The sequence below is a fragment of the Antennarius striatus genome, chromosome 5 (assembly GCF_040054535.1).
Source record: "Antennarius striatus isolate MH-2024 chromosome 5, ASM4005453v1, whole genome shotgun sequence".
In the NCBI taxonomy this organism is placed as follows: domain Eukaryota; kingdom Metazoa; phylum Chordata; class Actinopteri; order Lophiiformes; family Antennariidae; genus Antennarius; species Antennarius striatus.
In genome coordinates, this window is record NC_090780.1 from 18,836,466 (window position 1) to 18,849,722 (window position 13,257).

Below are 13,257 nucleotides of genomic sequence, written 5' to 3' on the forward strand. Positions count from 1 at the left end.
TCATTGTGCACCGTTGCTTTGGCTTTCATGGTCACCAATTTAATCTTTTTTCACTTTCTGTTTTGGCTTAACTCTTTCCCGTGTGTGAGGGGGGAGCAAGCCTTTGACTTTACAGGCCTCTGAATAGCTGAAGCTTTCATTTTTGAGTAGAGGACTGAATGATATTAATGACAAATATGAGAACTACATTAGCTTTGGCCACTGCTTCCTTTACACTTGACATAAAGAAACAATTCATCCTCTCTGCCCTGAATGTGTCTCGTTGCCGTGGCGTGAGCACATTACTTTTGTATGCGTGTGTGTAGGCAGGGTGATACAGTCCATGCAAACATCAATGCTCGCATGTGTGCGTGCACACCGTTCAATCACGTGCATACTTTTGACTCTTATAAGTGTGGGAGTGAGAGAACATTCACATCGCCCACCTGGGCTCTAGCTGGGAGCCAATAGAGCTGTTTTGCTAAAAAGTACTATAGCACTTCCTTCTTTATCCTCCTCCTCCACTCTTACTCCTCTCTTTTCCCGTGATCTGCTGTTTCAGACATCTATTTCTCTCTCCCTGCCTGTTCTGAATCAAATCAGGGAGGGATTGTGGAATTTGCGATTTTTTGGTTGAAATATGCAGTCATGAAAAGGAGAGGAGAACCGATCTCCCATGTATCTGCATGGGTCTTCTCTTACCCACCTCCATTCTGTATACTGTACCACTGCATGGACATAAATACAATGGTGCTAGTGCAGATGGCTCAAGCTCAAAAGTGTAGGTTGTAAAAATGTAATCCTGGCTTAAATTTGGTCACTGTCAACTTGATAAATTTATGAAATCATAATACTTTTCTTGCACTATCATGCTGCACAGCGGTTAAAACATTGGTTCCACATTTTGGGAAACTCCTGTTTGACCTCTTGCTGCATTCGATAAGGATATTGATGGCACGCTCATTTCCATCCAGTAAACATACAGTCACTGCCAGCAGATAGTTATCCTTGCTCGGAATAAAGACGGGAGCTTCCCTGTCTGTCTGAAGGTAATGAAATCTGCTGCACTGTTCCTCCAAGGAGAACAAATTCACATTGAGAATTGCTTAACTCTTTACAAAAAAAAAATCAAAGGTTAAAACCACACTCTACTCACGAGAGGGTTTATGTTTTGCCCTATTTCTTCATCAAGAGAATGGACTTCCTTATGTCTCAATTGGTTGCCAAGCAACCTCTCAGTGACCTCATATCCCTATTGACGTGCAAGTTATTGAAAAAATGTCAAACTATTGCTCTAATTCATCGCCACGTCTCTTTGTACAGTCTGTCATCAACTGTGCTTTGTTTGATCACAACCACAGCCATTTATTAGTTTTCATTTCCATATTTTCCTGCTGCTGTTTGTAGACAATTGAATGAGCAGAAAATGGTGATTTAACTTGAGCTCGTAAATTTTACCATTTATTTCTTCCAGGCGTGCAGCATTCCCTATGATGATGTGGTAACGTGGTAATAAGATCAACGTTTTTATGATTTTAACCTGACAAAAAAATATGATGATAGTTCTCTTTTTGCATCCTCCATGAAGCCCGTTTTCAGACGGCTGTGTTTTATCTGATGCGAAATCTCATTTAACATCAACTGAGAAATGAAACAGAGGAAAAGGAAGGTTGCAATGAATTCAAGTTCGTGGTCCCATTTTAATTTCTTACTTCTGCAGCTTCTCGCTGACTTCTTTTTTGTCTATGTACTTTTTTATTTTTAGTTTTTCATATCTGTGTCTCTCTCTCTCTGACTTTTTCCAACACAGGGGCTATTGTGAGTGACAGCTTGTGACAACACCATCTCCTCACCTCCTAACCTCATTAGACGGAAACAACTGTGTGCGTGTTTGTGTGCGCATGTGTGCGAATAGGAACTGTGTGTGCAAGCCTGTGCCCATTTTTGTGCAACTTTGTAAATAAGGGTGTTGCATTTGCGTGCAGAGTGCATTCATGGTGTCTTTGCCCATGCAGCTATTTGTGTCTATATTTATATTTACATTTGCATATGCTGTAAGGTATCTTTCACATGCGTAAGCCTTTCATGTCAGCTCTCACTCTCTTCTTCTTTTGCACATGCATTCACAGACACATACACACACGCAGAGAGAGATACACACAGAATCCAGTGATATGCAGCTCATGAATACTCCCAATTATCTGAAAACCCACTCATCGACTCTGTGCTGCAGTGGTGGCTGGAGAAGGGGACAAAAGTTGCGGGGGGATGGAAGTGGAAGCAGTCTGCCCGGTTCAGAGAATGACAGCTTTTGAACTTTTTTTTTGTATTATTCATTAGATAAGTGAAAAGCAAAAACTCGGTGATGGCACACCAGTACCAGCAGTGATTTATGTGAACCTCTGCACAGAGAAAAGTAAAATTTATAGCTTTCTCGTCTTGCCTAATCTTTCCTATACGCTGTAAAGCCCTGGCAATGCATTCAGCCTATACTAGGAGGGAGATAGAGACTGAAAATTGTCCCTTTCTCTCGTTAGCATTTTTTCTTTTCTTCCTCTCACTTACTAACGAACTCTATCACATTTTGTCCTTGTCAGTTTTTTCTTCTCCGGGAAGCTTACATACACAGCAGAGTCCTTCCGTATGCACGCAGTAAAGGTTTGAATGCCTCTAATCTCACACATGCAGGTGCAGCATGCACACAGATGTAGGCTCACACATAAACAGGGAACTGCCCGGCCCCATCACGCAACACCTTCACTCCTTTCACACCAATTTTCTCACACTTCTTCATTCTCTGTGTCTTCTCCGCTTTCTTCTCGTGCTGCCTTCTCTCCGCACCTCCGCCCTCAACCACCTCCACATATAGATCCTTTCTTTTTATAGTCAAAGCTGTAGTCCCTATGGAAACATCAGAGTTGTTGATTGCCAAGGTGCTGTACATCTAATTATGTAACTGCTGCAAAGGGCTGTGCGTGAGAGCTCTGCAGCCTATTTGTATTTCACCCTGCTACTGTCCTCTATCAGTAATGCTTTTTCTGTGATGAATCAAGCTGTGTTAAAATGTGCTCTGGGTTTGTGATACTTTTTTGTGTATTAAAAAGCAACAAAATTAAACATTTTTAACTTGCGGGAGTTGGACGATTTCACATATACATATCCATATGTGAGAACGACACTGTCTGCACATGCACATCTCAAAGACAAGTGTGAAATTGTAACAGGTTTTGACAGGTTAAGATCATTTGGGGCTGAAGATGATGTGCTTTTTCAATCCAGTTACAGTGTGACAACAGAATTCTCACCCGTCGACTCCTATTAAAGCGTTCGCAGGAAGCATAAACTCCGTCTAGTCTAGTTCAATATCACCTCTCATCCAGGTACGGCGCTAAAAAGATGCAGAAAAACAGGAGATGGAAAGACTGCTTTATGCATTAACTCTCTGTGGAAAAAATAGTTTTCACACTCATTTACTCTATTCGATAACAAATTCATACGGAAGAAGAGGAGGATGAGCAAAGACAAAATAATAAGATACGGAGCAAGAATTGAAGGGGAAGCAGAACGAGCGCTTCATTTGCATTTTAACCTCTCATTCAGAACTGCTTGAAAGCTGTCCCGCTACTGGAAGCACTCAGGCTGCTTGCCAGTGAAAGAAAAAGAAAACAGGAGGAGATAAAGAAGAGGTGGGCTGGTGTGAAATGGATCAAACAATGGATGTGAGAAAATCACTGCTGTTCTCAACCAACTGCAGGCAAAAGAGAGGAGGAGTGGAGGAGGAATGGAGGTGTGTAATAACTTTAAAATGTCTGTTTTGTAAGTAGTTTTTCAATGGCATAACTTCAGAAAGTTGGAGGAAGCAGTAAATGAAATTTAATCAGGAACCAAAGGAGAATAAATTGTAATTATTTTGTCAGACGAGCCGCTTCCAAGGTCAAGGAAGAATCTTCCTCACTCTTTGATGAGTCTGATTTGAATGTGTGTGTGTGTGTGTGTGTGTGTGTGTGTGTGTGTGTGTGTGTGCGTGCGTGCGTGCATGCGTGCGTGTGTGTGTGTGTACATGTGTGTGGTAATGCTTCACTATCATTCTTTCTTTTCATGTTTCATGTATGTTTGAACATCGAGTAAAGGCTGTGTTGACGTAAGAATCAGCGATGATCACAGAGCCGGACAAAGAGGCTTGCTTCCTTTTCTGATCTTTGTGTGTTTCCCTTTCATCTGCCTTTGTGGAGACGTTGTGATCTCGGTAGACACTGCTGGGACAGCTGCACCGCAGAGCGAGCAGCAGCATATAGAAACAGGCCTGGAAAGATGGCGGCCGAAATTTCTATTCACACAAACGCGCTGAAAGGGATTTAGGAAGTGATTCACACGGAAATGTTTTAGGATTGGGTTTATGGGACAGGTGTCTTGTGTTGTTCTTGAAGTGTTAAAAAGGCACATTCATCATGCATAATTTTTGTTTCAGTGCATTTTTTGGTCTAGTGCTTTATCGTCTTGCAACATTTTTAATTTAAGGAAATATTGATAAATGAGGGCCAATGTCTCATTTGCTATAATCCACACTGCAGCCACATTGCTGTACTGCTAGCTTCCTCATTGCATTCCTCAAATGCCAAAAAAAGAGAACAGTTTGTGCCAATTTATAATTCATCTGTATTCATTTATTTATTTATTTATGTATTTATTTTGCTCCCATCCAGTCAGCCAGGCTGCAGAATGTCGCTCAAATCTACCACTCAAATAAAAACGTAGATCTATTGGAAACAGATTGTCCATCTGTGTTTGTCAGGAATGATGGGAAGAGAGAGAGAAGAGAATGCAATGAAGGGGAAGATAGTGGAATGGTTTGCTTTTTATTCCTCTTTTCCCTCAGACATTGATCTCTCTGCATTACATCTAGATTATTCTCAAAAGAGAGGTTTGCTGTTAGGTCATGTGTTGGGATGAAGCACTGCAAGGGAAGAATGGAGGATAAATACGTATTAAGATGTATGGACATTAGTTGATATTAAACCTGATGGGAATCCCTGTGGGATTTATCCATTCGTCCGCGGTGGATCCCAGCACTGCTAGAGACTAATCCGAATGTTTGACTGTGGACTATCAGACTGTATCCTGGTTGTTTTATACGTGATGGCAGTTATTTGTTTGCATCATGTGAAAATGACACAGGACATGCTTGAATTGGATCTTCACTGCCGTCAGCTGTTTGCGGTGACATGCCTCCTTTTCAACCGTTTCATCCAGCCGATTATGTCCGGAAAAAAAGGAGAGGAGGGAAAGAAGGCACTTCCTTTTTTCGTGAATGTAGACATAACTGTTATATATTTCGATTACTTCTACTTACTGTAATTAGAACTGCACTATTTTCAATATTTCCTGCATGTAATTATACAATTACTTTTTTTTTTTAAAAAGTACAGATAGCGTTCATCAAGGCAGCTAAGCTAAGCTATGCAAGTAAATATGTTTTCCGTTTGCAACCACAAAATTATTTGGTTGCTTTCCTTTGAGTTAAAATGTTTCTGCAGCTCTTTGACTTTCTACGTCTTCAAACTGAAACTACATTAAAAGTTTCATCAAGTCGTAAATAATTTATACTTCAAACCTAATAAACAAAAGTCTGCGCTGCTTGCTTGGCTTAATTGACAGTAATTATTAAGGAGTAATACTACATTTTGTCACAAGTATTTGGAAGTGTAGCTTCAGGGAAATATTTTTAGCTGCACCTCATGTCCTATTCAGCCGCGCTGAATAGGACATGAGGTGCATTTCGTTAGCATTGGATAAATTTAGGAAATTCACAACCTCAATATTGTATACAAGTGTCCTTCTAGAGTCATCTGCTGAGTGACTTTAGCGTCTGGCAAAACAACTGCGACCAAGATAAGTCAATGTGTTTGCAAAGAGGATTGCTGAGTTGAGGTGAGGCAACGCCATTTGACTGACTGACCTGGATTTCGCTCCTGCACACATCTTGTGCCATGGGAAAAATAACCTTCCTCCTAACACAAGCTGATTCCAGTTCCATTAGTCACATTACAGCACTTCTCTCTGCAGTCGGTAGTGGTAATGGTGGTGGAAGGGTGTGAGCCGTGCTTTTGCCACAGATGTTGTAAAATACTTCTGTGGCTCAAGAGATTACAAAAGTCAATAAAATGAAGGGGTTTTTTTGTACTGCAGGAGCTTTGATGGAAATGCAGGGGGTGTTCCATGGGAGTGTAATGCTTCTGTGAATTAATGTAGCCTAAAATCAATACGTTTTAAAATAGGTTGTCCTCTTTGCGAGTACTAGCGGTATCGAGTACATACCTACTAAATGTTTCTAGTTTTTCAAAGGATCTCGCTACGGACATTTTTCTCCCCGCGTAAAAAGGGCCCAGGTTCCCAAAAGCATCTCAGGATTCTAACCATATTTGTTCAGCTAATGTTTCCACTGGCATGTTTCCATCCCGAGATGAGTGTTGCGCATGCTGAGATCCTACTTTGGGAAGCAGGTCGAGTGCCAGTGGTTCATTTGACAGGAGGAATAACGGCATTTGGTTACACTTAGACCCCGGGTGCTCCTGCAGAGGATCTCAACATCTGGAGCTGCTCCGTTTCTGATACATGATTTCATGTAGGAGCACTTAAAAGTCAGAAAATATATATATGAACAGAAACCACAGAGAAACATCTCAACAGAAGAAGAATTTAAGCGACCGGAACATAAAGAGAAAGGGGCCCTCTGCTGCGGAATGTAAAGTAGAGCAAGTTTTGACAATAGTAGATTATGAAGGCAGCCTTCCTTGCTTCCCGGGAGAGTTTCTCTGAGTCCTCTCTCACTGTGATAATGAAATGACCTGGCCTGCACCTCTCCACTCTCCCCGGCAAAAACACATCTGCTAGACGGGGGTGAAAATGAGAAAATCCTGCCTCCTCTCACGGGTTTCGTAAAGCATACTTTCAATATTCTTTTTCACAGACCGTGATGGGAGTGCGAGCTGTGAGCGTGCGTGTTCGTTTGTGTGCTCGTGGCTTCAGATTCTGGCACCTACGCTACCTCGAGCCACTCACAATAAACTTAAACCGAAGCGAATTTGACATAACAAGAAGCCGCGGAGAAATTCAAGGCAGAAATCCCATAGAGTTGTCATCGTAACGCGTTTATGTAACTTAATTTATGCGGTTTTCACGCAGCTGAAATCGATACAGTAAGCAGCAAATCTCCGATCAAGGACTTCAGCGTTTTCCTTTTTTCAGAGAAGAATCCAGTCGAGTAAAATCCAGTCTCACACTGTTTTAAACTAATCTCACAGGCCTCCTGAGACCATCGGGCCATACTACACTGAATCAGACACATGACTCACCAGTTTTGTGCAGCACAGACTGCATTCAGACCATGTATTCCCTCAGCTTCTAGTTAGCAGGGAATCTATGGTAGCACTGAGCCAGAGCGCTGTCATTGAGTTACATAATCAACAGAGGAGTGTAGCAGGACCGTGTGTGTGCGTGTCACTGCGTTTTGTGTGGCCGCAGTTCTTTTTGAGCTGTCGATCATGTGATACACCAAGGCCACTCCAACACAAGGCTGCTGAGGCGGACTTTCAGCAACAATGGAGCTCAGCCTGCGTGTGTGAGAGCGCACGGGTGTGTGTATGCCTGTATCTGTGTGTGTGTGTGTGTGTGTGTGTGTCTGTGTGTGCAAGGCTTTGTGTTTTTAAAGGCATGTGCTTGGATAAGTACGCAGCTACAATTACAGTACAAGACTGAGGAGGAAACACATGAGAGGTATTAGGTCTGCATGTTGAGAGATGAGCCAATTTGCAGCACATGTTGAGTCTCTAGAAAGCATTTACATACCCATTGTGTGTGTGCATATTTGTCTCCTGTTCTATATTTCAATGCATGCTTGGCTGCGTAGTCCTATTCGGATTTTTGTTTTGTTTTGCATGTTTGTGTATGAGCTGAGCTTATTCATGTATAGTAAGCACACCCACCTTGGTTTGTTTGTGTGTACATGTGTGTGTTTTAATATGTGCGTGTGCATCTCAGGGCTTTTTTTGTGAAAATATAAATGGTGTTTTGTTTTTTCTCGTATTGGTATTAGAATAAAGAGAGCTTCTTGCTTCTTGTTTAGTCTGTGCATTTTAATTCTTCTCCTGCTCAATGATGCCATCTGGCTTCGGCTAATGTCACTGCAGGCATCTGGGGGGAAGCTATCCGTGCTAGTCAGGGTTTGGTTTTAACAACTGTTTTGGGATCGGTTGTCCAGCGGGCTGGTGCTAACTCACCCTATTACGAGCAGGATGATAAAACTGACCTTGAAGCAGTTTATTGCCTCAGGATAATGGAAGTCACTGATAGAGAACCCATGAAACTCCACTCAGCTTTCAGTGACAAAAGAAAATGATGGTTTAAGCACTTAACATTATTTTTGAACTGTATCTAAAAATTTATGAGTGGACATCCTGCATGTTGCTGCTCAACCAGGGAAGACAAATGAGGAGACTCACTGATAAATGAGATTGTATATGATCACAGTGAATATTCAAACAGAATGAAGAATTATAGCTTTAATAATTATGTGAATTGGCTCATAATGAAATAACCTTTTATATTAAAAAAAAAACTCGAGCATTCACAGATGGGTCCTTGATGTTTGGTGTCCCTCATTTCTCCTTCCAACCTCTTGTAAGCGCTGTTCTACATATAAAAGATGATGCACACAATGGAGGACAAAGAGAACGACACCATTATTTTTGAGGTTTTGGAGAGAAGGGCGTTGCTGTCGAGTCAAGGGGAGAGTCCAAGTAAAATATTAATAGATCTGAGGAGCGTCTTATTTTCGTATGGAACGTGAAGTGAACCCAACTGGGAGGCTAAAATCTCACTGACAGAGAAATTAATACCAATGAAAATTAAGCATAACCTCACAGGGTCAACATATACAATGCTCACTGCTTGCATATTAAACCGGAGAGGGAGGAACACAATTATGTCAGATTGAGGCCAGACCATTTGTATGGGTCACGGTAAAAACGCTCATACGTATGCAGGCTTATTGCCCCCCTGGGAGCACTGGGCTGACCTTGTTCTATAGTCTGATCTATGTCCTCATCTCCTCCCATGTCCTCTTTTCCTCATTCCTCCCTCGGTCTCTCCTATTTCCTCCTTCTTCCTTTATTTTTTATCACCGTATTACTCTCTTCCGAAACACCTTTTTTTTTCTTTTCTTTTTTTTTTACGGTTTTGAATTAGTTTACACTCTATCACCGTTTGCTTTCACCTCTCCCACAGTTTTCTCCTTTCCTATCCAACACCTTTTAATTTACACCCTTCTTTCTCCCGTTTGCATTTTACTCGTTTTAACTCCACTTCTTCCATTTTTTTTACCCCATCTTGTTTTTTTTCGTGTATCAGCTCTTCTGATAAATAATGCATCACAGTGCATTAAAAACATTAGTAGGGTTCTCTTGACTGTCAAAGAGAGGGAGAGGAAGGACTGGGTAACTCCATTTTTAATAAATGTTTTGGAGACTGATGTGATTTATTATGAGCGGCCAGAAAGCGCAGGAAAAGGGTGAAGGTTCGGGTATTAATTGTGTTTGCATTGTGACATTCGTGTCCTCCTGCTCAAAGGTTTTGGCTTCGGTGAATCCTCAGAGAGTCTCGAGATTCGTTAAGATGATGGCTGTATCAGCAAGATAGAAAGAAAAGTTTAATGACATTTAGCAAAACACTGATGCTGCATGGAACCTTGACCTTTATCCCTCTCCTCTCCTCTCCTCTCCTCTCCTCTCCTCTCCTCTCCTCTCCTCTCCTCTCCTCTCCTCTCCTCTCCTCTCCTCTCCTCTCCTCTCCTCTCCTCTCCTCTCCTCTCCTCTCCTCTCCTCTCCTCTCCTCTCCTCTCCTCTCCTCTCCTCTCGGCAGTGTGGCAATTGGCATTATTAAAAATTGATTGGCGGGAGCGTTTAGCAGGGTGGCAAGACGGGGAAGAAAAGTTTGACAGACAAGAGTGAAATGGCGGACTAACCTCGAAAAGGTCTCGTTGGTGGACGATTGGTATGTCTGTGTGTGTGTGTGTGTCTGTGTGTGTCTGTGTGTGTGTGTGTGTGTGTGTGTGTGTGTGTGTGTGTGTGTGTGTGTGTGTGTGTGTGTGTGTGAGTGTGTGTGTGTGTGTGTGTGTGTGTGTGTGTGTGTGTGTGTGTCTGTAAATCAATGTATCTGAACGCACAAAATAGCACATGCATAACCAGAAGCCCCCACAGAGGACACACCAGCTCTGCTGATGCAGTTACCTCTCCCCCATCCTTTCCCTCATCCCTCTTTCTATCACTCCCTTCATCCCTCTGCTTATCCCCCCCCCTCTCCAGCCCTTCTCTCTCCTTTCATCTCAGATGAAATAATATTTCCAACCCATATTCTCAGTCACCTCTTCCCCAATGGATATAAGTGCTACAACTTTGGAGATTTTTTAATACACTTTACCCGCAATTTGACTGAGTGATTCTAAAAAAGTTTTCAGGGGCGTGTGAGGGAGGGGGAGGCATGTCCAATTACATGAGTGCATTGTGTTTACCGACTTGTTTTCTCTTCCCTCTCTTTCTATTATTTGTCCTCTCTTTGCTTCTCTTTCTCTCTGTCACAGATGAACAGACCAATCCAGGTGAAGCCAGCAGACAGTGAGAGTCGAGGAGGTACTTTATGCCCTCATTGCTTCTCCCCCCTCCCCCCATGCTACCTTCTTCTATTGTTCCAGCCCTACAAACATGCTGCCTGCATGTATCAGCCTCACCATTATCTGTCCTATTAGACGAAGGCCTGTACCTCAAGCGGGGCTGACAGCGTGGCCCAACTGGCCCTACGGTTTTCACAACACATTATGTAAACAGTTCTCTTCCTGCTGCGATGCAGAATCCAGCTTCTTTCTTGGAGGGATGATGCATGCACATGCGTGCATTTACATGGAAACATGTGTCATGTCATGCTTGAGGAAAAATAGGTCACTTGTTTTTGTTAAAAGCTTTAACAACCAAGTTTTGATGAAGGAAATCCTATTTGACTAATGTCAGGAGTTTGTACCAGCCAGTTGAGACATCCGTGAATGGACGTGGGGCCTGTCTTGGTATTTTGTGTGCATCATTCTCTATTGACAGCTAGGAGAGCTTAAAGCAATTTTCTGTCTAGACTTTGCAGTGACCTGCTGCTGACATCAATGGACTCAACTAGAGAAGATGCAGTTTCACCATTTTGGGCTGGAGTCTTTTAAAGTTTGCTGTTGTTAATAAATTTGGCGCCAGAGCGATTCTTCAGGCACAAGAAAGAGGCGAAGAGCGAGGGGAAAAAGAGGAAATGGAGCATACAAGGAGGCTGAAACTGATGGCAGAGAGAAGCGTAAGGACTGATAGAGAGGTGTTTGCCGTTAAATAAAAAGGATTTCAAGGAAAGGAAGATAGGGTGACATCCTTTTCTATTTAGTTTGGTGGTGCTGTGAATATGATTGATGGAGCGAGAGGAAACTGAGGCGAGCACCCGGCGTGAGGAAGAAACAGTGAAGGCAATGCAGGACGTTCCATATCCATGTGTAATTTGGGTCTATCTAGTTCCGTGTGTCTCAACTTTCCCCTTTCTAATCTCCTCATTTTTCGTCCACACATTGAGTTTTACAACATTACACTCTCTCTTTCTTTCTTTTTATCCTTTGGATGTTTTTGTCAAGGATGGATTTCTAAAAGCGACATTGTGCTGTCATGGTGTCGCATTTTCAACCACAGCAATGGAAGAAGAGCTCAGATCTTTTACAGATGGAAAAGTACCATTATAATACTGTAAAATATGCCCCTTTAAGTAAATGTCCTACTTCTAAAATCCTACTGGCATGGAAGTGCAGAAGGATTTTTAATATGATTTACTTAAAGCAAAAATAAAAGAACTCGTGGAGAATAAAGTCCTCGTTTTGACACAGTTATCTAAATGAAGGCACATGGGGCGGGGGGGGGGGGTTGATCCCTGCTTTATGGAAGTCTTAACTTGAAAGTATTGAGGAGCCTTGGCTGGACTGCTTTTATAAAAGGGTGTCCACAAACCCAAAAAGATCGGGAGGTATTGGGTTTGTTCAACAGGGCAGTGAATTTTAGAAACTAATGTTGTGTGTTTGAATATGACATAAACGGTGAGTAAATACACACAATACACTACGTAGAGCAGTAAATATAAAGCAGCTTAGGATGGAACATGTTCCCAGTTATGTTTTTATCATAATGTTTTGATGAAAATAGTTAGTACTGTTAGGCATCACAAAATGATGTAATGGCGATACTTTCTAATGATGTTATATTGCTGTCTGCTAAATATAACATTTGGAGGATACTACTGTGAAACTGCTGTGTGTGTGTGTGTGTGTGTGTGTGCGTGCGTGCGTGTGTGTGTGTGAGGGAGAGAGAGGGAGCTTTACATCGTTGAAACTGGTGTATATTGATTTGCTCCCTTGCTGAATGTGAGTGTGTGTGCACGTATGAGCGTTAACGGTCCTTTCCCAAAGAAAGATGTTATTTTTATTGGTGCCTTCCCTGGGGAGCTGTAGGCTTTGTCCATCAATGAGATGTGTACTGGGAGAGAGAGAGTGTGCGTGTGTGTGTGCACGTGTGTGTGTGTGTGTGTGTGAGAGAGAGAGAGAGAGAGAGAGAGAGAGAGAGAGAGAGAGAGAGAGAGGTGGGTTGTCAAACATTTCAAAATTTGTGTGTGCATATGTGTGTGTCCTCCACGCCTGGTGTGCGCTCCACTCTTGTAAACCCCCCCAGTGCAAGGCCAGAACGCAGATTAGTCTTGTTGACTCGGCAAGGACACCCTGTCAAGCGCAGGCGGTGAGGAACGGACCCTACGCACACACGCGTGCAAACAAACGCACACCATCCAAACCACACAAACACAAGTTAATTTGCAGAGCACATTCCGAGGCAATCGCACTGAGGCTCATTAATTTCCCAACATATACATCCATTTCCACAAAGCTGGGATTCTGTGTAACATAAAATCAGACGGCTCTGCACACCGACACATCTGCTGCTGCTGTGCACTATCACACTTTCACCGTCTGCCTCACAATTTCCCTCGAATACTGATTCAGCATTTCAATCACGCTGTCATCCTGAATGACTAAGTAACACTGGACCTCACCCCTGCTATATTTTATTAAAGCCCATAAATGTAGAATTATATCATACATTGTAGATGATGTCAGCTTCGGCTCCCTTTTTCTTTTTTTTTTGAGGCTTAAGAAGTTTGTGGACAAAC

The 13,257-nt window shown here is 42.4% G+C and overlaps 1 protein-coding gene across 1 annotated transcript in view; it reads left to right on the forward strand.

The window, feature by feature from the left end:
* Window positions 1-13,257, forward strand: part of celf4 (CUGBP, Elav-like family member 4) — a 76,061-nt gene that overhangs the window by 51,796 nt on the left and 11,008 nt on the right. The window contains exon 3 of the mRNA XM_068314595.1: window positions 10,613-10,661. Within this exon, the coding sequence (XP_068170696.1) occupies window positions 10,613-10,661 (49 nt within the window). The remainder of the gene's footprint in view (window positions 1-10,612; window positions 10,662-13,257) is intronic.